This window comes from Aristolochia californica, unplaced genomic scaffold, assembly GCF_029961685.1.
Source record: "Aristolochia californica isolate CCGP_79_NKW_82.1479 unplaced genomic scaffold, dmAriCali1.0.hap1 SCAF_1, whole genome shotgun sequence".
Classification (NCBI taxonomy): Eukaryota; Viridiplantae; Streptophyta; class Magnoliopsida; order Piperales; family Aristolochiaceae; genus Aristolochia; species Aristolochia californica.
In genome coordinates, this window is record NW_027181770.1 from 46,760,336 (window position 1) to 46,785,003 (window position 24,668).

A 24,668-nucleotide genomic window follows, 5' to 3' on the forward strand; every position below is an offset into this window, starting at 1 on the left:
AATCACTTATGCATATTATCTAAATTGAATTAACGAATACACACATAGGATAAAGTTTAATAAGGAGTCGAATTAAGCAATTAAAGTTAACAAACCCATCCCCACCCCCTCCCTCCCTCCCTCCCTCCCTCCCTCTAGTTTTTTTCCTTATAAGACCTAACATAATCTTAAGAATATAATGATCGAAATAATGAGAACTTCATGGTTTATTAAGGCAACTAAAGAAATCTTTTTATCTTTTAATGTCTTCTTGCTCAAGCTCAACCACAAACTCTAACTAGTCTTTCTTCTTTTTCCTTCAAGAAATTCTCATTCTTATTGTCAAACACTGCCTTCCCTCTCTTTAGGAGATTATATGATATTGTAGTAGTTTAGGAATATAAGGAGAATAAGCTCATAAAGGTAGCTTAATTATTAGGTACAATCAGGGTTAATCTTAGTGAAGTAATGATTTATTTAATGAGAAATTTGTGATTGAATGAGAAGCCAAGAAAAAATAGGGCTTTTCTTGGTTGCCAACTGAACCATGAATTCTTATTAAATAGGTCATTATATCCTTAAGAATAATCCTAATTGGAACCTAATAACTAACCATATTTGCTGACATAATCTCTTGTAGTATCCCACTTATACTTAACTTTCTAAGCTTCCCCTAGAAAATCATAACACTATCACAAATGCCCTTAAGATGACTTCTACCTTACCTCTAACTATATATGAGAATATCTTCGACAAAAATTATAACTGTTTTACAATGTAGACGAATGAGTTACATAAAGTAGTTCAACAAACCTATTGAAGACTGCCTAAAGCATCAATTAAATTCTGTCAATTTGAAAGCTATTGAGTGGCTCCCTCATCTGAAGCCAGTACTCATACATCTACATTAAAGAAAATCAAAATATTACGGTGATATATTAAGCTTTTAATATAACACAATTTAAGTTAACTCGCAGAAATATATAGGCGTTTAAGGTAACAAACTTGAAACCGGCCAGTAATTACAGGATCTTAAACAAAAGGGTGCTATTACTTGCTGACAACATATAAAATGGAACGGAAGGCAAGTTCTCTCCTTTAATAACCAAATACAAGAGACTTTTCAGGTAAGATGATCTGAAAACTGAGATCCATAAGTAACAGACATCTTTTGTTGACCTAATGTTTTTTTCTTGGCACTGTCTTTCATGATTTTTTCTCCTTCTCAATTCAGATGTATTCAATCCTCTCAATCCTAACCACAAGCACAATTCTTTGTTCCAGCCCATGGAATTACTGGAACCTTGATGAATGCAAGGCCAAACATCAGAGGGCAACCTTCTTGGAGCTTTTGGTAGAAATCATTCAGGTCTTTCTACAGGTTCATCATCTGTGGCATCTGCTGCAGTCTCAGGGAAAAGTTCTTCCTGGAGAAACATTTTCTTAAATAACTGCATGGAATACAGGTTACTAATCAGTATGTACACCCCAAAACAGTTCCACTTCAGAACTCGTAATACTTTTTAGAAGGAGAAATCACTAAGGCCTCAACAAGCAAGAAAAGAAAATGAAATATTAGAAATATGTTTTGGCTCAGGATTTTAGATAAGAATAGATAAAAGTTACAACGGGGACATTAATTTGGTTTGCGTTCAAGGCATTATAAAAGACTACTTGAAAGGTACTAATGAGATTTTCTTGAATTGCAAAGCTCAATGCCATGCTATAAGAGGTACATCATGGGGAAGAAAGGGATGCAGAGAAGATGAATAAGCATTAACTAGTAGGTAGTTGTTAAAACCACAATTACTTCTTGCTACAAACAAATTTCACAGGAAAGTTACATATCCTCTAACATACCATTTCCCCAGATAGACAGTAACAACATATTTAGTTGGAGTACAGCACAGCATAGATTAAAAGACTAATATGATCCGAGTTTATGCAAAGACTAATATGAGTGGTCAGTCTTGACCACTTTACACAAAGACACCAGATACATGAACAGATAGATATATATTGGTAAATTACAGAAATTAGAACAGAATTAGAAGTATTTTTAAATTATTACAAAATTATACAACCTAAAACTCATGGCGTATCATAATACCATATCATGCATTTGATTTCTTGATTATAATATATGAAAATTTTGTAAAATTTCTGTTGTAGGTTTTAGAGTATGCAAACTACTAACACAGTTAAATGACAAATTGACAGACAAAAAATTGATTCTCTCGTAATGGAATGACTGGGCCAATATTCCTGTACAGTGACTCGTTTTACAAACCAAGTTTTACGAGAGTACTGCATTCTCTGACTGAATCAAGCTGACTTTAGTGGGTCAACGTGCCTAAACAGATTTAGGATTTTGAATGCAGTAATTGAATGGGCCACTGAATAATAGACTTATCAGGATCACCAAATAATTAAACCATAAAAGATTCCAAAAAATAAGTTTTTTTCTGAATCAAGAAATTTTAAAAAAATAAAATAAATAATCACTCTTCCAATGTGATGATTTCAGAAGCTAGTGAAAATATACACCTTCGTCGTTGATTTCAGAAGCTCCCTGTAATGAAGAGTCCCATCGGGCATGAAACACGAATTGACATCATCTAACTCAACACCCTGCAATAGTCAAATGATTCCCATAGAAGTCTATCACACAAGCAAGTAGAGTTTACTATGTAACAATATTGCTTGAGATAAAAATAACTCAGCAAGCTATCTATTGGCTCATTCAAAGAGTAATATATCATCATTCTCATACATGCAATAAGGACAATCACAAACCTCAGCTAGCTCTTGGATGTACATGGCACTCCATAATAAAGTAGGTTTTGTTTCATGTGACTCTGGCAGACTACTTTCAGAGTTCTCACAAACAATAGGCCCGAATAGAGCTTTCATTGCTGCCCTTAGAGATTTTTTCCCTAGAATGCCACTGTCACACAGGGTTGCAAAGTACAGAACACACCTGAAAAGAAAGGAAGCAAAGTGCAATATCATTGAGTTATGATTAAATAAAAAACAGCTACCAAAGTGGCATGTTATAGATTCTGAATTCTTCATCCACATAGCAATATAGAAGAAAAGAAGAAAATTCTCAACAAAAAAAAATCAATAGATACTTTTGAGTAAGAAAAAGTCTCACATTGAAAAATGAGAAGAAATGTTAATGGGTTATAAGGTTGAATAATAGGCCTTCTAGTGGCTAACCATTTTGGGATGGAACCGGGCTCCACCCAAAAAACTCAACATGGTATCGAAAAGGTATAAGGCATAAGGTCGTGCACAAATCATCCTATAAATCACTTTGTGTCCTATCACAAATTGTCCCCAAGCTTTAGAGCCTTTGTTTCTAACTTGTCAAAAAACAGAAATTTCCTAGTATAAACAGGAAGCTCTTGTTGTTCCCGAGTGGAAAGAAGCTTTTCTTGAAGGGATGAAGGCATTAGAAAAGAATCAAAATTGGGAATTTGGTATATCTTCCCAAAGGAAAAAGTCCAGTTGATTGTAAGTGGGTGATCACAGTGAAATATAAGGATCGTGGGTCAATAGAAAGGTCAAAAGTAAGACTGGTAGCAAAGGGATATACTCAGATGTATGGAATATTCAAGAGACTTTCGCTCCTCTTGTGAATATGACTTGTAGCTATTATGGACTGGCCATTATAACAACTGGATGAAAAAAATGTTTTCCTCAATGGTGAATTGGAAGAGGAAGGGTATATGCATCTACCTCCACGATTTGAAGGCTATGAAGGGTAGGAGACCAAGAGGAAAGTTCCCTCTTTGATAATGCTAACGAGTTGCTATGAAGGGTAGGAGACCCCAACAGCTATGCTGAACTCACTACAGAAAGATCTTCTCTTTTTTTTTTATCACGGCAAAGAGGGTTTGTGGCCCTCTTGATTGCTGCTCGTGATAGGAGTGTCAAGCTTCTATCTTTATTAACTTTGAGCACAAGTATGTAAGAATATTACCTCCTTGCTGCTGCGATCACCTCCCAAGTTGCACCAGGACTGCTCGTGAGATGAGGATGAACATCCGCACTTTTCTGCTCGGTAAGGAGGGTTTGATGCCTCTCTAGCTGTTGCTGACGAGAAGGAGGAAGAACCCTCTCTTTGGGTTTGGAAAAGGGACAGAAAGTCTCCCTCCCATGCTCGGTATGGATCAATGGAGGATGGATGAAGAGTGATGATCAATGGAGGATGAATATGCAGGTTTTTGAGGAAAACCTATACCTCGAGAACCTCAAGGGAGATCTCTAATCCTAGAACTCGTAAAGGTGAGTCCCAAGCCTGTTTAACCTAATTTTCAATGCTTGCCTTTTCTCTATTTCATTACCCCTTAAATAGGGTTGACGTCATAAGTGTTTTAGGGCTAAAAGAATAACAATATTGCCCTTACGACCATACTCCTTACAAAATTCGAAATAATCCTACTTAAAGCAATATAATTATAACTAATGGACTTAATGAGTTATTGCCTCCTTCGTTGTGTGACGCGGTGTGCTATTGAGTCCACAACATCTGCCTCCCCCTGGAGAAAGAGTTTGTCCTCAAGCTCAAAAGCTGGGTAGACCTGTTTGAAGATGTCCACGCGCTCCCATGTCGCTGCCTCCGGTTCAGTATCCTTCCACTGAACGAGAATCTCCCATTGGTCATTGATCAACCGTGCTCTTAACACCGTGGCTGGTGTAAGACCAACGTCTCCATTGTCAACCGGTGGAAGGAATGGAGTAGATGTAGGCAAAGACCTTGTTTGTGGTTTTAAGAGGGAGACATGAAACACATCATGAAGCTTGGCCATGGCTGGCAGTTGGAGTTGATAGGCGACTGGCCCCACGTGCTGAAGAACGAGAAAAGGCCCAAAAAACTTGGGTGAGAGCTTATGTCGTGGTGGTCCCACAAGGGATTGCTGGCGGTATGGTTGGAGCCGTAACCACACATAATCCCCTACCTCGTAGGAGACCTCATGGTGGCCTTTGTCGTAGACATCTTTCATGCGAGCTTGAGCTCTTCGTAGGCGTTCTGTAATATTCTGTAACATCAGATCGTGGGTCCATGAGTGCTTGATCAATAGCGTCCACGTGGGTGGACCCTGGAGTATACGAGAGAAGGCGAGGGGGATCCCGGCCATATAGAACCCTGAAAGGAGTGGATTGCAATGCTGAGTGGAACGAAGTGTTGTAACAGTACTCGGCCCACGGTAGCCATTGAACCCATTGTCTCAGACGATCGCCCACCAAGCACCGTAGATATATTTCGATCGTACGGTTAACCACCTTGGTCTGACCATCTGTCTGCAGATGATATGCTGAGGAGAATTTCAATTTAGTACCACTCAAATGAAAGAGTTCCCGCCAAAAGGTGCTCATGAAGACCGCATCTCGATCACTGACAATCGATTCTGGAATACCATGTAAGCGGACAATCTGCTCCAGGAAAGTTTGTGCGACCCGTGTAGCTGTATAAGGATGAGCCAGTAGAATAAAATGTCCGTACTTGGAGAACCGATCTACCACCATAAAAGAGTACTGATTTTTGGGAGGACTGTGGAAGACCTTCAACAAAATCCATTGAAATATCGGCCCAAACCTGTGTAGGAAGGGTGAGAGACTGTAGAAGACCGGCTGGACTCAAGTGCTCGGCTTTGTTGCGTTGGCAAACTTGACAGGCTGCTACATAAGTCGCAATGGAGGTCTTCTGTTGGGTTCTCTAGCCATGGATCGAGTCACCTGACGTTCTCCTCTTGATTCCATTGTTGAAGAAGATGAAGGAACTGTTGAGTGTCTCTTTCAACGTCCTATAGCTACTGGTGAGTTCAGAGAGAAGGACGAACAGAGAGGTGTGCGTTGCCGGAAAGTTTGGTGAGGGAAAAGATTGTGAGCGTGAAGAGAGCTTGAGCTTCAAAGGAGTTCTACCTTAGGCCTCGATTTAGGAGAGAACCTGATCCAATTAATCTACTGAAAATGCTTGTTCTTCATTCCATTTCACGCCCCTTATAAAACCAAGGCGTGCCTTAGACAGCTAACGTCAAAAGACATGAGTTTTCAGCAAAATTACATCCACATGCCACTCAATGTGAAATCCGAAAAATTACACCAATCACCCTCTATGTCTATTAGCTACTCTTGATGCTATGGAGTCCATAACATCACCCCCCTCTTGGAGAAAGAGCTTGTCCGCAAGCTCAAAGGTGGGGTAAAGGGTCTGAAACTGCTGGAGGGGTTCCCATGAGGCTGGAAACAATGCTGCGTTAGACCACTGGACGAGCAGTTCCCATGAGTCTTGGGTGTGGCGAGCATGCAAGACCTGAGCCGGGCAAGGAAGAGTATGCCCTTCATGGAGTGGAGGCAAGGGCGTATGCAGCAAGGGAGAGTCACAGCGAAAGGGCCTCAAGAGAGAAACATGGAAGACGTTATGGATATTGGCGTCTGGTGGGAGCTGGAGGCGATACGCAACATTGCCAACGCGAGCCAAGACATGGAAAGGCCCATAATACTTGTGAGAAAGTTTGTGGCGGCGAGCTGCTGTAAGTGACCGTTGTCGGTAAGGCTGGAGGCGCAACCAAACGGAATCGCCCGGAGCAAAAGAAAGGTCTCTGTGACGCTTGTCATAGTGGAGCTTCATAGTGGCCTGAGCTTTTTGCAAATTCGCCTTGACCTGTGCCAGCAAAGTATCCCGTTCATCCAAGGCCTGGTTGATCAGGGGTAGGGGAGACAACCCAGGTTCATAAGAGATGAGGCGAGGAGGTTCACGGCCATATACCACTCTGAAGGGGGTAGTGCCCAGCGTTGTATGGTACGACATGTTGTAACAATACTCTGCCCATGCTAACCAGTGTACCCAACATTTGGGGTGATCCCCAACGAAGCACCGCAGATAGACCTCAAGAGTGTGGTTCACGACTTCAGTCTGCCCATCGGATTGAGGGTGGTAGGCGGAGGAGAAGGCCAGTTTGGTACCCTGTAATGTGAAGAGAGTTTTCCAGAAGGTACTCGTGAAGATAGCGTCGCGGTCACTGGTGATGGACTCGGGCAGGCCATGGAGGCGAACAATGTTATCCATGAAAAGCTGGGTGACCTGAGCTGCTATATACAGATGTGCCAAGGGCAGGAAGTGGTTGTATTTAGAGAAGCGGTCCACCACAACCAGAATAACCGCTTTGCCGGAAGACGTGGGAAGGCCTTCGATAAAATCCATGGAGAGATCTGCCCATACCTGGGACGGCAGGTGGAGAGGTAGCAGCAGGCCAGCCGGGTGGAGGGACTCGGCTTTGTTCCATTGGCAAACTTGGCAGGCAGCAACATAATCAGCAACCATCCGTTTCATGCCCCGCCAATAGAAGTCCCGGCTAAGACGAAAGTAAGTTTTCTACTGGCCCTCGTGAGTACTATCATGGAGGGAAGAGACAATGCTGGTGATGAGAGGGGACGTGTGCTGCAGAAAAATACGGTTCTTGTAGAAGATGAGGCGGTCCTTAACAGTCCACTTGCTGCCCACAGTGCCCTACTCAATTTTCTGTAACAACTCGATAAGCTCAGGATGTTGTTGGGTCTCACCTCGAATGGAGTCAAGCAAGAGAACCCGCGGCCGGCTGATAGCATGCAGCTGAGGTTCCAACAAGTCACGGCGGGACAGCGCATCTGCGCCTCTATTGAGGTGGCTGGGAGTGTACTCCACCTTGAAATCAAACCCCATGAGTTTAGTGAGCCAATGTTGCTGGGGGGACATCGTGAGGCATTGCTCCAGCAGGTACTTTAAGCTGCAATGGTCTGTCCGAATCACAAAGTTCCGATCCCACAAGTAGGGCCTCCAATGTTGAATGGCCTTGGCCAAGCCGATGAGTTCCTGTTCATAGGTGGCTAACTTGTGGTGGTGTGGGGCCGAGTGGCGGCTGAAATACGCTATGGGATGGCCATGCTGCTGTAGGACGGCACCTATGCCCCCACCGGAAGCATCACATTCAATAATGAAGGGTTCCGCAAAATTTGGAAGTTGGAGAACCGGGACCGAAGCTAAGGACTATTGGAGCTTGTGGAACAATGAACCAGCAACCTCTGTCCTGGTGAAGGCATTCCGCTTGAGTAAGCAGGTCAGCGGAGCGGCGATCTGGCCATAATCACAAATAAACTTTCGGTAATACCCCGACAAGCCGAGAAATCCCCGCAAGGCCATGACCGACTGCGGAGTAGGCCATTCCAGCATGGACTGGATTTTGGTGCTGTCCACTTTCACCCTGGATGCGGAGATCACCTGACACAAGTAAGCGACCTCAGAAGTGCCCATCTCACATTTGGATTTGTTGAGGAACAAATGGTGTGAGCGCAGTAAATGGAACACCTGATGCAAGTGCTGATGTTGGTCTTCCCAATGCTGACTATAGATAAAGATATCATCAAAAAACACAAGAAGGAAGGGACGAAATACCTCATTCATCAACGCTTGGAAGGTAGACAGTGCATTGGAAAGACCAAAGAGCATCACCAAGAACTCAAAGTGACCAAGGTGTGTCCGGAAAGCCGTTTTCTCCACATCATCAGGGTGGACCCGGATTTGATGATCCCCGGATTTCAAGTCCAGCTTCCTAAAAATTGCGGCGCCATGAAGTTCGTCCAGCAATTCATCCACCACGGGAATGGGAAATTTATCTTTGACTGTGTGAGCGTTTAGCTCCCTGTAGTCCATACAGAACCTCCAAGACTTGTCCGGTTTCTTTACCAACAGCACGGGTGATGAGAAGGGCGGACGGCTGGGCTGAATGAGTCCTTGAGTTAGCATGAGCTGACACTGCCGTTCGATCTCGTCTTTCTGCAAATGATGATAGCGGTAGGGGCGCAAGACCACTGGTTCAGTGCCCAACTTCAACCGGAACCACTGGTTCAGTGCCCAACTTCAACCGGATAAGATGATCACAGGACCGTATCGGCAGAAGAACAGTAGGTGGCTGGAATAAATCAGCGAATCCTCAATGAGCTGGGTGAGGTGCTGGCCATCAGAGTCCAGCACGTGAAGAGTTTGCAAAGTGCGCTGGAAGGGGGCATGGGTGCCCTGGAGTGTGAGCTGCTGTGGACCCTGGGTGAAAGTCATAGTAAGGGACTGAAAGTCCCACAAGATCGGCCCCAACTGCTGCAGCCACTTAATGCCGAGCATACGATCAAAACCAGCAAGCGGAATCACCAGAAAATCTGCCGTGAAGGTGTGGCCGTCAACCACAAATGGCACAGCGGAGCAGACCCCCACACTGGTAATTTTTGCTCCATTAGCTACTGCAACGGACAAACCCGAGTTATGCTGAATTGGCAACCCCAATTGCTGGGCTACTGGCTGGCTATGGAAGTTGTGTGTGCTGCCTGAGTCAACCAGTGCCAGCAGCATACGAGCCTGGATGCCAGCATATAGCTGCATCGTATTAGGGCAGTGTAACCCCGTCATGGCATGGAGGGAGATGGCTGGTTCTTCTTCTTCGGGCCCGGTCTCATCCTCGAAGGAAGGGTTGTCTTCGGGATCCTCGACCTCTAACCAAAACAGTCTCTTGCATAAGTGGCCTTGGACGTACTTCTCGTCGCAATTAAACAGAGGCCCTGTGCCCGCCGCTGATTCATTTCAGATTTAGAGAGGCGTTTAAAATATTGAGGCTGAGGAGTGGACTTGGAAGTCGCCGCTGGATGGGATGTGGGAGGTGCTGAGCGCAGGGGAGGGGGCTGAGCGCAGGCTGTACCAGTGGACATTCGGTTCGGCCAAGGTGGCGGCGCAGCAAGGAGTCCTTCAGAATTCTGTGTTTAGTATCCAGTGTCCGGGCCAAATTCATTGCATGGGCGAGGGAGGGTGGGGCAAGCAATTTCACTTCAAGGCGTAGAGCCTCCACCAACCCAGCAGTAAACAAAGGAACGTGCTGGCGGTGGCTCACAAAGGCACCGGCGCGGGCAAGTCGTTCCTGAAACTGTTTCTGATATGCCTCAACGGATCTGGTTTGTTTCAGATTAACCAAATCCCCAAGAGGGTTGCTGCGGGCAGGGGGACCAAACCGCAGCATGCATTCAGACTCAAACATGCCCCAATCATACACTTGATGGTCCGAATCGAACTGGGTATACCACAGCAGCGCTTCATCGAGCATGTGGAAGGCGGCTAAAGAGACCCGCTCCTCTGGCTGAATTCGTTGGTGCCAAAAGAAGTGGTCACAGCAATGCAACCACATTAAGGGGTCAGTGGAACCATCATAAGAGGGAAACTGTAATTTTGTATACCTTGGCACACTGGAAGTGCCGGTGCTGTGAGAGGCCCCTGGATTGAAATGATGAGGACGCAGGGGAGGCACTGGTGGGGGGGACGAAGCAGAGTGGTCTGCTGGGCGTGGGAAACTATGTGGAGGAGGAGCTTCTCGGGGGCCCTGAGCTTGGAGAAGCTGGAGCACAGACTCCTGAAGTTGGTTCATCTGGGTCTGGAAAGCATCCTGTGTAGCTTGGATTGTGTCAACAGCAGCACGCAGGTCAGATGGAGAGGAAGAATCGTCCGAGGTGATTCTGTCTGATACCACGATGTTGGGTTCTCTAGTCATGGATCGAGTCACCCAACGTTCTCCTCTTGATTCCAGTGTTGAAGAAGATGAAGGAAGTGTTGAGTGTCTCTTTGAACGTCCTATAGCTGCTGGTGAGTTCAGAGAGAAGGACGAACAGAGAGGTGTGCGTTGCTGGCGAGTTTGGTGAGGGAAAAGATTGTGAGCGTGAAGAGAGCTTGAGCTTCAAAGGAGCTCTACCTTAGGCCTCGATTTAGGAGAGAACCTGATCCAATTAATCTACTGAAAATGCTTGCTCTTCATTCCATTTCACGCCCCTTATAAAACCAGGGCGTGCCTTAGACAGCTAACGTCAAAAGACATGAGTTTTCAGCAAAATTACATCCACATGCCACCCAATGCGAAATCCAAAAAATTACACCAATCACCCCCTATGTCTATCAACTACTCTTGATGTTATGGAGTCCATAACATCTTCATGGCATGCCCATAAAAGTCTGCCTGAATTCTGTGCAACATCTTTTGGATACCCTCATGTGTGCTGTCATGGTAGGCAGAGAGAATAGCTGGAATCAACTCGGAATTTGGGGGTAGAAAAAGCCGTTGTTTGTAATAAATAAGTGAATCCTAGATGGACCACTTCGATTCCATTGTCCCCGCTGAAATTTTCCGGTGTAGCTCTTGGAGATCAGGAAGAGTGGCATGTGTTTCCCTCAACAAGTCAAGGATGAGGAATCTCAGCAGACTGAGCGAATAGACAAACTGCTGATTTTCAAAACACCGCGACAAGGCATCTGCCGCCTTGTTCAATCTCCCTGCACGGTATTCCACTGAAAAGTCAAAACCCAACAACTTACTGATCCAGTGCTGCTGTGGCGACGTCGTCAGACGTTGTTCCAGTTAGAATTTAAGGTTATAGTGGTTAGTGCGGATGAGAAATGCCCGACGCCATAAATAAGGCCGCCAGTGTTGAACCGCCTTGGCCAACCCAAATAATTCTCATTCATATGCTGCCAGTTTGTGATGACGGACTGCCAACTGTCTGCTAAAATACGCAATAGGATGTGAATGTTGTTGTAAGACGGCCCCAATGCCCCCACTAGAAGCGTCGCACTCGACCACAAATAATTCATCAAAATTAGGAAGTTGTAATATTGGGGTGGAGGCGAGAGTAGATTTGAGGGCCTCAAACGACTATGTGGCCTCTTCATTCCAGAGAAAAGAATTCTTCTTGAGGAGACTGGTCAAGGGTGCTGCCAAGGGCCCATAATTCTGAATAAATTTGCGGTAGTATCCTGCAAGACCCAAAAAACCCCGAAAAGCTGAGCAAGACTGTGGCTGTGGCCAATCATGAATAACCCGAATCTTCTCGGGATCAACCGTGACCCCCTCATGGGAGATAATGTGACCAAGATAAGCCACATGTGAAGCCGCAAAAGAACTATTTTAAATAGAGCTGATGTGCTCGTAACAATTCAAAAACAATTCTTAAATGCTCTAAATGCTCCTCTCCGGACTTGCTATATATGAGAATATCATAAAAAAACACAAGAACAAATTTCCGAAGATAGGGGCTAAATACATCAGAGCTTGAAAAGTGGAGGGTGCATTCGATAACCCAAACGGCATGACGACGAACTCAAAGTGGCCATGATGTGTGCGGAACGCTGTCTTCTCAATATCAGAGGGGTGCATCCTGACCCGATGATATCCAGACCGTAAGTCCAGTTTAGTAAATAGCCACAATATTATAGACTCCATAGCATCTAGAGTAATAAGCAGATGCAGGATTTAATTTATGCAATTCCTTTTATGTGTTAGGATGGGTTATTTGTAATTTTCTTATAACTTGTGCCCCTCGGTTTGGGCCTGCTTGTTTGCGTCCCTAATCCTTTTTATGGAGGAGAACGGGCTGGAATGAAAATTAAGCATTGAATCAAAGTAGTGTAGACGTTCGGATTCTCCCTCTCTGAGGTCCAAGGTTGAGCCTCCTTCGAGGCTCGTCCATCCCAAGCAATTGGGCGTTCGAAGCATAGGAAAGTCCTCTCTTCGTCAATGGCAAACCTAGAGGAAAGAGGAGAACGAAGCGTGACGGGATCCATGGCAAGGGCAGAACCTAACGTCGTGGTATCAGACAGGACCACCCTTGGCGATTCCTCTCCCCCTAAAGATGCGCGTCATCTTGCTGAAGAAAATCAAAATCGAATTGATGGCCTTCAATCTGTTGTTTCCGTCATCAATGATACTCTTCAACAATTGCTCCGGCGAGTAGATGAAGGTTTTGCTCGGGTTGCTACACCGCCTGGCAGTTCTTCACTCCCTGCCGAGAACCACCCTCCCCACCCGCCCCCACCTCCACCACATCTGCGCCAACCACATCCAACGGCCATGGGAACTCAGGCACCAGGCCACAACACGGTGCCCAGGTAGACCAAGTTAGATTTCCCTACCTATGACGGGTCTACGGATCCTTTGATATGGTTACACCGTTGTGACCAGTTCTTTTATAATCAAAGAATGCATGATGATGATCGGGTTCCCTTAGTTGCCTTCCATATGCTTGATGAAGCACTCCTATGGTATCATCAGTTTAATTCGGAGCATCATATTCATGATTGGGATCTATTTAAAGATTATTGCATGTTGAGGTTTGGGCCTCCTGCACGTAGCAACCCTTTGGGGGATCTGGTCAATTTAAAACAGACTAGGACCATTGAGCTGTATCAGAAGCAATTTCAAGAACGCCTGGCACACGCCAGTCGGTTGTGCCACCTACACAATATGTTAATTTATTCACTGCCGGATTAGTGGAGGCCTTGCGCCTGAAAGTAGAACTGCATGACCCTCAAGACCTGGCTCATGCTATGAACCTTGCCCGGACTATAGATACAAAACAATGTATCCTCAAGGAGTCTCTGGTCCGACGACCACCTTGGCAAAGCAGGGCACCCACTAGTGCCCCCTCATCATATGCAGCATCTCCACGCCAAGGGCAAATCCCAACACCACGTGCTGAAAATTCTACTTCCACTCCACCAGCACAATATATCGGTCGCCTCTCTAGACCAGAGATGGAACAGAGGCGAGCCAAGGGCCTTTGTTACAATTGTGATGAGCAATACGTCCAGGGCCACCAATGCAAACGTTTATTATGGTTGGAGGTACTGGATGAGTCAGAGGAAGAGACACAATTGGCAGACAGTGTAGAACCACAGCCGGAAGAACCAGCCATTTCCCTCCATGCTATGTCAGGCATGCACAGCTCCAACACTATGCAGGTCCATGCCGGATTACAGCATCTCCAGTTACTGGCATTAGTGGATTCGGGGAGTACCCACAATTTCATTAGCAAGCCAGCAGCTCAACAACTTGGGTTGGGGATTCAAACTAATACCGGCATTTCAGTATCCGTTGCCAATGGGGAAAAAATTGCAAGTGCGGAATTTCTCCCTCCACTGCATTTTGTATTGAAGGTCACTCATTTGTAGCAGATTTCCTAATCATTCCACTAGCTGGTTTTGACTTAGTATTGGGCATTAAATGGCTCCAGACGTTGGGGCCAATATTATGGGATTTCAAGGCACTCACTATGACGTTTACTGCCCACTAGCATCCCATCACTCTTCATGGCACTCATGCTCCCACGCCATGCACTCTTCAGGAAATCCAAGTCTTGGACGCAGATCAATGTAAGTTAAATTCCTTACTTACAGAATTTGGTGACTTATTTTAGGCGCCTACTACCCCTCCACCTCTCAGAAATTGTGATCACCGTATCCGATTGAAATTGAGCACTAAACCTGTGGTGGTACGACCTTACCGTTACCCCACTTACAAAAAGATGAAATCGGGCGCCAATGCCAGCCTATGCTCGCCCAAGGAATTATCCAGCCCAGCAGGTCTTCTTTTTCTTCACCTGTGTTACTCGTCAAGAAACATGACAAATCCTGGCGCTTTTGTGTTGACTACAGAGAGCTCAATGCTCATACCATCAAAGATAAATTTCCAATTCCAGTGGTGGACGAACTTTTAGATGAATTGCATAGGGCCAACTTATTTACAAAGCTGGATTTGAAATCAGGGTATCACCAGATTCGTGTGCACTCTTCCGACATGGAGAAGACGGAGTTCCGCACGCACCATGGGCATTTCGAGTTTTTAGTCATGTCATTTGGACTATCCAACGCGCCCTCCACTTTCCAGGCCCTCATGAATGAGGTATTTCGTTTTATCTTACGGAAGTTTGTTCTTGTGTTATTTGATGATATTCTGGTTTATAGTAAGCACTGGGACGAACACCTTCAACATCTGCACCATGTGTTCACTATCCTACTTTCCCATCATTTGGTTCTCAACCAGTCCAAATGTTCAATGGGTACGTCAAATGTAGCATATTTGGGCCATGTAATCTCAGCATCTGGAGTGAAGGCAGACCGAAGCAAAATCCAGGCAGTAGTTGACTGGCCTACTCCCACATCCGTCACGGCGTTAAGGGGGTTCTTGGGCCTAGCAGGTTACTATAGAAAATTTATTCATGCCTATGGACAAAACGCAGCTCCCCTCAACAATCTCCTTAAGCGCAATGCATTCACATGGTCTGATACAGCAGCGTCCTCTTTTGAGAACTTGAAGACCTCATTATCATCCACCCCGGTACTCCAACTTCCCAACTTTGATGAATTGTTTGTGATTGAATGTGATACATCAGGCGGCGGTATTGGCGCGGTCTTACAGCAGCAGGGCCATCCCATAGCTTATTTCAGTAGATAGCTCGGCCAACATCACCACAAATTAGTTGCTTATGAAAGGGAACTGATTGGCTTAGCTAAAGCCATTCAGCACTGGCGACCCTATCTATGGGGGAGTTCCTTGATCATATGGACAGATCACTGCAGTTTGAAGTACTTACTCGAGCAACGTATCACCACCTCCCCCCAACAGCATTGGTTGAGCAAATTGATGGGGTTTGATTTTATGGTTGAGTATAAACCTGGCCACCTCAACGTGGGCTCGAATGCCTTGTCCCGCAGGGACCTGTCTGACACTCAGCTGAACGCAATCAGTCGGCCCAAATTTCTTTTGCTGGATTTCATTCGGGATGAAACTCAGCAGCATCCCGAGCTCCTGGAATTATATCACAATATTGAGCAGAAAACAATGGATAGCAACTGGACCATTCAGGACAGACTTATATTGTTCAAGAATCGGATTTATCTCCATCCGACCTCAGTCCTCATACACAACATATTATCTACGTTTCATGACAGCACTCATGAGGGCCGGCAGAAAACGTATTTTCGTATCAGTCGTGACTTTTACTGACGGGGCATGAAAAGTAGTGTGGGGGACTATGTGACAGCTTGCCAGATTTGTCAGCAGAACAAAGCGGAGTCCTTAAGTCCAACTGGGCTGCTGCAACCACTTCAGTTACCTTCACAGGTATGGGCAGATATATTCATGGACTTTATTGTTGGCCTTCCCACAACATTTGGCAAATCAATTATCTTTGTGGTTGTGGACCGATTCTCTAAATATGGGCATTTCTTACCATTGGCGCATCCAGGAGCTCATCCACTACCGGAATCAGAAACTTATCCTTCACTGTTTGAGCGTTCAACTGTTATGGACTCCATAGCATCACGAGTTATCCATAGGCATAGGAATTAAATTATGCCAATTTACTTTTAATGTAATTTCATTTGGTTTAGTTTGGTTTAGTTTGGTTTGGTTTGGTTTAGATGTAAGGTGGCGTGAACCAATTGACCCATGGGTCTATTTTGTATTTCCGTCCTCAACCCTATTTATGGGGACGTCAAGGTTAATAAAAGGCAAGTATTGAGAAATTAGAATTAAACAGGTCAGATTCTCCCTTAGAGGTCTAGGTCGGATTCTCCCTCTGAGGTCCAGGTCGAGCTTCCTTCAAAGCTCAATCATTCCATTCCTATTTCCATCATTCCACATTCAAGGAACAAGAATCCTCTTCCGGCGTCAAGAACCAATATGGAGAGAAGAGAGGAAAGAAAGGTGACTTGATTCTTGGCTCAGGAAGAACCTAACATCTTGGTATCAGACAGGTCCACCCTTGGGGATTCCTCTTCCCCTGAGGATTTGAGGCAATTAGTTGAAGATAATCGCCAGATGACAGACCTTCAAGCTCAATCCCTGGAAGAGGTGCGTCAGACAACATCTGACCTGCGTGAGGCCATAAAATCCATGGATGCCGCCATCCAAGCTCTCCTCCGGCGACAAGATGACAGTGGTACATGAGCACAACCGCCGGCAGCCTACTCTCCACCGGCCGACCACCATCAATACCACCCATCACCTCCTCCACTACCACCATGTGTCATCACAATCCCTATCTGGGGCCTACCACTCAGGGACCAAATATGGTTCCCAGGTATTTAAAACTAGACTTTCCTACATATGATGGGTCTAAGGACCCCTTGATTTGGTTAACCAAGTGTGATCAATTCTTTTATCATCAAAAAACACCTGCGGATGAGAAAGTTTATTTTGCCGCCTACCACATGCTCGATGAAGCACTCTAATGGTACCACCAATTCCGAAATGACCAATTGGTTCAGGATTGGGCAACCTTTAGACAATCATGCATGATGAGGTTTGGTCCTCCAGCTAGTAGCAATCCATTGGGCGAATTAATCAATTATAAGCAGATTGGATCACTAGAGGTGTATCAACAGACCTTCCAGGAACGGTTGGCCCGCGCTAATGAGTTTGTCCGTCACACCCAGTATGTTCATATTTTTACTGTTGGTTTGACAGAAGCTCTGCGGCTGGAAGTTGAATTACATGGTCCTACAGATTTGGACCACGCTATGAATTTAGCCAGGTCAATTGAGCATAAGCAGCGTGTTCTAAAGAATTCATTGGTCAAAAAACCAGCTTGGCCAGGAAGGCACAATGCCACTGCGCCACCCCCTTATTATGGACCTCCACGTTTTGGAGCCAGTGTAGCACCACGCCCAGACAGCTCTAACTCGACTCCACCAGCTCCTTACTTCAAAAAACTAAACAGACAAGAAATGGATCAGAGAAAGGCCAAGGGCCTTTGTTTTAACTGTGATGAACAGTATGTACAAGGTCACCTATGCAAAAGATTATTCAGTATATGTCTGTGGGAGGATTGTGAAGACATACTACCAGAGGAGGAGATTGTGGAGACAGACCAAGAGGGTCCAGAGATTTCCCTTCATGCCATGACTGGTCTTTGCAATTCTAGTACCATGCAGGTTAAAGCCCAGTTACATCATCTACAGTTACTTGCTTTAGTTGACTCTGGCAGTACACATAATTTCATCAGTCAGCCAGTGGCAGAACAACTTGGGTTAGTAGTCTAGCAACAGACTGGCCTTTCGGTATCAGTAGCCAATGGGGCTAAAATTACGAGTGTGGGCATCTCTCCAGCCACACACTTTGATATTGAGGGACAAGCATTTATTGCAGATTTCCTAGTGATTCCACTGTCCGAATTTGATTTGGTATTGGGAATTAAATGGCTACAACTGTTGGGGTCAATATTATGGGATTTTCAAGCTCTGACCATGACCTTTACAGAGGACCACCGTCAGATTACATTGCATGACACCCAAGCACCAGTGCCTTGCACCCTTCAGGTTGTTCAGGTCCAGAGCACGAACAACTGTAAGTTATATCAATTACTTACAGACTTTGAAGATATCTTTTAGGAACCTACTGCTCTACTGCCAATTAGGCACTGTGATCACCGTATCCGTTTGAAAACGGGCACTGAACCTGTAGTGGTGCGTTCTTATCGTTACCCCCACTTACAGAAGGATGAGATTGAAAGGCAGTGCCAAAAGATGCTAGCCCAGGGGATTATTCAGCCCAGCAGGTCTCCTTTTTCCTCACCGGTATTACTGGTCCGCAAGCATGATAAGTCGTGGAGGTTTTGTGTGGATTACAGGCAACTCAATGCCCATACCATTAAAGACAAATTTCCCATCCCAGTGGTAGACGAGTTGCTAGATGAGTTACATGGTGCTACTATTTTTACCAAGCTCGATTTGAAATCTGGCTATCATCAAATCCGAGTTCATCCATCAGATGTGGAGAAAACAGCGTTCCGCACGCACCACGGGCATTTCGAGTTCCTCGTAATGCCATTTGGTCTCTCAAATGCGTCTTCCACATTCCAGGCCCTCATGAATGAGGTATTTTCCTCTCTCTTGAGGAAATACGTTTTGGTATTTTTCGATGATATTTTGGTATATAACAACAATTGGGAAGAGCATCTTCAGCACCTTCACCAGGTATTTACTCTTATCCGCTCACATCATTTGGTTTTAAATCAGTCCAAATGTTCTATGGGAAGCATACTTGGGCCACGTTATTTCAGCAATTGGGGTGAAGGTCAACCAGAGTAAGATACAGACCGTCACAGATTGGCCTCCTCCCACATCCGTTACAGCATTAAGGGGCATTTTGGGCCTAGCTGGGTATTATAGGAAATTTATTCGCAGCTATGGCCAGATTGCAGCACCGCTCAACAACTTACTCAAGAAAATGCCTTTACCTGGTTCGAGACAGCAGCTCATTCCTTTCAGCAATTGAAAAAGGCATTATCATCCGCCCCAATTTTGCAGCTACCGGACTTTGATGAGTCATTTGCGGTGGAATGTGATGCCTCAGGGGGCGGTATTGGAGCAGTGTTACACCAACAGGGACACCCGATTGCTTATTTTAGCCACCAACTTGGCCAGCACCACCACAAGTTAGCAGCTTATGAAAGGGAACTGATCGGATTAGCGAAAGCCATACAGCATTGGCGGCCTTATCTCTAGGGGTGCCCATTTCTGATTCGCACCGATCATTGCAGCCTCAAGTATCTGCTTGAGCAGCGCCTCACTACCTCACCGCAGCAGCATTGGTTAAGTAAACTTTTGGGGTTTGACATTACTGTGGAGTATAAACCTGGGAGTTTGAATGTGGGGGCTGATGCTTTGTCTCGCCGGGACATTCCAGAGCCGCAATTACATGCCATAAGTCAGCCCAGAGCTCTCTTATTGGATTCTATACGGGAAGAGACACAACACTACCCGGAAATTATTGCTTTATATCAAGAGATCCAGCAGGGAACAGCGGCAAACCATTGGACGGTTCAAGATATTCTGGTCCTCTTCAAAAACCGGATCTTTCTACACCACTCGACACCACTGATTCACAACATTTTAGCCTCCTTCCATGACAGTACATATGAGGGCCGACAAAAAACATATTTCCAGATAAGTCGGAAATTTTATTGGAGGGGTATGAAGCGCAGTATAGCCGATCATGTGGCGACTTGTCAGATTTGTCAACGGAATAAAGCTGAATCATTAAGTCCAGCTGGGATGCTCCAACCACTTCAACTGCCGTCACAAGTCTGGTCAGATATTTCCATAGACTTCATAGATGGCCTTCCCTCACCGTCCGGCAAATCCGTTATCTTTGTAGTGGTTGATCATTTCTCAAAGTATGGCCATTTTATACCTCTGGCGCATCCTTACACTGCAGCTCACGTAGCTCAGCTCTTTATGGATAATATTGTCCGCTTACATGGGATGCCTAATTCCATTCCAGGTGACAGGGATGCCATCTTTACCAGTACATTCTGGAAAGAACTATTCAAGCTGCAGGGCACAACGTTAGCATTCTCTTCAGCCTACCATCCGCAAACTGATGGTCAGACAGAGGTAGTCAACCGGATAATTAAGATGTATCTTCATTGCTACGTGGGGGACTCACCTAAACGGTGGGTTAAGTGGCTCGCCTGGGCTGAATTCTGTTACAACACCTCCTACCACAACGCACTCGGAACAACCCCATTCAAAGTAGTATATGGTAGAGACCCGCCCAACCTTTTATCATATGAACCGGGTACCTCCAAGGTCGCCACTTTGGACCAAGCATTAGCAGAAAGAGACACCTTGCTCACTGAGGTGCGCACTCATCTCCAGGAGGCCCAGCATACTATGAAGTTGTATTATGACAAGAAGCACCGGGAAGTCTTCTTTTCTCCAAGAGATTATGTATGGTTGTGTCTCCAACACTACATGCAGTTGTCACTGACAGCCTCCAAACGCCACAAGCTCTCTCTGAAGTATTATGGTCCCTTTCAGGTAATGGATCGCATTCGTACAGTTGCCTACCGCTTGCAACTTTCGCCAGAGGCCAAGATTCACAATGTGTTTCACGTCTCCCAACTGAAGGCCTTCCAATGTGACTCTCCCTTGCTGCACACACCTCTGCCCCCACTACATGAGGGACGTCTCCTTTCTACTCCAGCACAGGTATTACAGGCTCGCCACATTCAGGGTGATTGGGAGATCATAGCGCAATGGGCTGATGCTGATCCCAGTGACACGACATGGGAGCCATTAGCTGCGTTCCGCACCCTCTACCCCTACTTCGAGCTTGAGGACAAACTCTTTCTCCAGGAGGGGGGTGATGTTATGGACTCCATAGCATCACGAGCTATCCACAGGCATAGTAATTAAATTATGCCAATTTACTTTTAATGTAATTTCATTTGGTTTGGTTTGGTTTGGTTTGGTTTAGATGTAAGGTGGCGTGAACCAATTGACCCATGGGTCTATTTTGTATTTCCGTCCTCAACCCTATTTATGGGGACGTCAAGGTGAATAAAAGGCAAGTATTGAGAAATTAGAATTAAACAGGTCAGATTCTCCCTCAGAGGTCTAGGTCGGATTCTCCCTCTGAGGTCCAGGTCGAGCTTCCTTCAAAGCTCAATCATTCCATTCCTATTTCCATCATTCCACGTTCAAGGAACAAAAATCCTCTTCCAGCGTCAAGAACCAATATGGAGGTAAGACAGGAAAGAAGGGTAACTCGATCCATGGCTCGGGAAGAACCTAACATCAACTCCCGGTAATCAACACAAAACCTCCATGTCCCATCATGTTTCTTCACAAGTAAGACGGGTGAAGAGAACAGGGATCAATTGGGACGAATAAGGCCCTGTTGTAACATCTCCTGGCATTGTCTCTCGATCTCATTCTTCTGAAGGTGTGGGTATCGATACGGATGCACTACCACCACCTCAGAACCTGGTTTTAAACAGATCATATGGTCACAGTGCCTCAAGGGAGGCAATCCCGACGGCTCATGGAAGAGGTCGGAGAACTCTACCAGACCATCAATAGTGTTGTCAGGCGGTTCATGTGTGAGGATGGTGTGGATGCAGTGGGCCCTATCCACCTGACAGCCCTACAAGAGCACTTGACTACCGGCCAAAACAAAGCTCATAGTTAAAGCCAAAAAGTCCCACAGAATGGGCCCCAATGTTTGCAACCATTTAATGCCTAACACCATATCAAAGTCAGCCAAGGGAATGACAAGAAATTCAGCATTAAATAAAGTAGAGCCAATGGAAAAAGTTACCACCTTACTGATCCCATAGCTAGGGACTTTCTCCCCATTGGCCACTGACACGGTGGCTGTCGAATGAGGGAGGATTTGTAACTGAAGGTGTTGCGCGGCTGTTAAACTCAAAAAATAGTGTGTACTGCCCGAATCCACTAGTCCCACCAATTTCTAGTCGAGGGCTTGAGCTTTGACTTGCATCGTTTTGGCAAATTTCTACCCAGTAATAGCGTGCAAGGAAATCTCTGGTGGTTCCAACTCAATAATATCATCCGTCTCCTCTGGATCATCTGATTCCTCCACCTCAAGCCAAAACAACTTTTTACATTGGTGCCCCACCCAGTACTGTTCATCACAGTTGTAGCATAGATTCTTGGACCTCCGTTTGGCCATCTCTGCACTTGTTAATTTTTTTATAAATTGCGGTGGGGAATTACTAGGGCGTGTATCGGCTACAGGAGCCGTATTCGGATTGTGTCTGGAGGAAGATAATGCAGGGGTTGTCACCGGAGACGAATTATGGTGGCGCCCTTGTCAAGTGGAGGATGTGTTCCTTTCACCTGGCCAACCCAACCTACGTTGTTGCAACCGTTGTCGTTGTTCCATTGCCCGAGCCAAATCCTGAGGGAAAAGGAGTCCAACCTCTAACCTCAGAGATTCATTGAGACCCGCTGTGAATAATGAGACCTGTTGGTCGACCCATACCAACCCACCAACACGAGCCAACTTTTCTTGAAACTGTTTTTGATACTGTTCAACCGAGCTAGTTTGTCTCAATAGGACTAAATCACCCAAGGGGTTGCTGTGGGCGGGAGGGCCAAATCTGATTGTGCATAAATTTTTAAATTCACCCCAATCCAGCACCGGTCTCTCTTTTTCCACCTGGTGAACCCATAACTGGGCTTCATCTAACATATGGAAAGAGGCTAGTTGCACCTTATCCCATTCAGCAGTCCCTTGATTTAAAAAAAAATTCTCACATCTATGCAACCAAATTAAGGGATCCACTGAACCATTATAAGTAGGAAAGTCTAACTTTGTGTACCTTGGTATTGTGCCTCTATTCTATGGTCCTTGGACAGCAATGCGCCCAAGCCACTGCTCCCCTCTCCTGTTATACGGTTGAGTCACCTCCCTCGTCTTTGGGCTCTGCTGCATTTCTGCCCTCATCTCAACTAACATTCTAAGGACTTGCCTCATCTCGTCTCTAACTTGCTTCATCTCTACTTCCAAACCACAAACTTTTCCCAGCAATGGTTGTGCTGCCTCCATGCTATCCTCTATCTTTTGCATCCTGGTTTGAAGTTCTTCATTGCTGAATGTATCCCCCATGTTACCTTGTTTTGATACCAAATGTTAAACAGCTAGCCAATACTACCCAAAAGACCGGCCTGTTAGGAGCGGAAGGCATAGGTACTTAACCCAGGACCACAACAATACACCCACCGTCACGAGCCGACGACCACGGCAGCCTAACACTGGCGATGTGGACATAATCCTTTGCATCCGGGCAGCGCGATATCCCGCGCCTGTTGGGAGTCGAACTCGTGACGTAGCGCCCGCTTTGATACCACGTTGTTACGGTCCCAGGTCATGGATCGAGTAACACGGTGTGGGATTTGAGACTCCAGCACTTAGGATTGAAGTACTGCCCTCGTCAAGGGTTATAGGTGAACTTTTCTCTTGAGCAGTGCTCGGCCAAGAGGAAAGTTCCCTCTTTGATAATGCTAACGAGTTGCTGTGAAGGGTAGGAGACCCCAACAACTATGCTGAACTCACTAGAGAAAGATCTTCTCTTTTCTTGATCACGGCAAAGAGGGTTTGGGGCCCTCTTGATTGCTGGTCATGATAGGAGTCTTATCTTAATTAACTTTGAGCACAAGTATGTAAGAATATTACCTCCTTCTTGCTGCTGTGATCACCTCCCAAGTTGCACCAGGACTGCTCGTGAGATGATGAAAATCCTCACTTTTCTGCTAGGTAAGGAGGGTCTGATGCCTCTCTAGCTGTTGTTGACGAGGAGGAGGAAGAACCCTCTCTTTGGGCTCGGAAAAGGGACAAAAAGTCTCCCTCCCTTGCTCGGTATGGATCAATGGAGGATGGATGAAGAGTGATGATCAATGGAGGATGAATATGCAGGTTTTTGAGGAAAACCTATACATCGAGATCCTCAAGGGAGATCTCTAACCCTAGAACTCGTCAAGGTGAGTCCCAAGCCAGTTTAACCTAATTCTCAATGCTTGTCGTTTCTCTATTTCATTACCCCTTAAATAGGGTTGACGTCATAAGTGTTTTAGGACTAAAAGAATAACAATATTGCCCCTACGACCATACTCCTTACAAAATTCGAAATAATCCTACTTAAAGCAATATAATTATAACTAATGGACTCAGTGAGTTATTGCCTCCTTCGTTGTGTGACTCGGTGTGCTATTGAGTCCACAACATCTATGTGCCCATTAGAGGTTTGCGCCTATCTTTTAGGCCCGTTATGTATAAGTCTAGACGTGAGGGGAACTGATGAGTGGGAAAAAGTTTCATATTAAAAAAATGAAAAGAAAAGTGCGAAGTTGGGTCCAAGGCCTATCCCAAAATGACTAGTCACCTTCGGAAGTACCTTTCGCAACTAATAAGCTTAACATATTTGTTCTCACTAATCCACGTGGGACTATTCCTTAACACTATCCCTCACGTGTAGGCCATCTAGGCTCTTACATGTGGATAATTTGGGTGGCGGCCCACATATGAGTACCT

The 24,668-nt window shown here is 45.5% G+C and overlaps 1 protein-coding gene across 3 annotated transcripts in view; it reads right to left on the bottom strand.

Annotated features, from left to right (window-relative positions):
- Positions 1–950: 950 nt before the first annotated feature.
- LOC137946570 (rab escort protein 1) overlaps positions 951–24,668 on the bottom strand; it is a 74,219-nt gene continuing 50,501 nt past the window's right edge. For all 3 annotated transcript variants that reach the window (XM_068792917.1, XM_068792919.1, XM_068792910.1), the window contains 3 exons: positions 2,776–2,959; positions 2,527–2,610; positions 951–1,430 (listed from right to left, as the gene is read on the bottom strand). In XM_068792917.1, the coding sequence (XP_068649018.1) occupies positions 1,341–1,430; positions 2,527–2,610; positions 2,776–2,959 (358 nt within the window). In that variant the 3' untranslated portion in view covers positions 951–1,340. The remainder of the gene's footprint in view (positions 1,431–2,526; positions 2,611–2,775; positions 2,960–24,668) is intronic.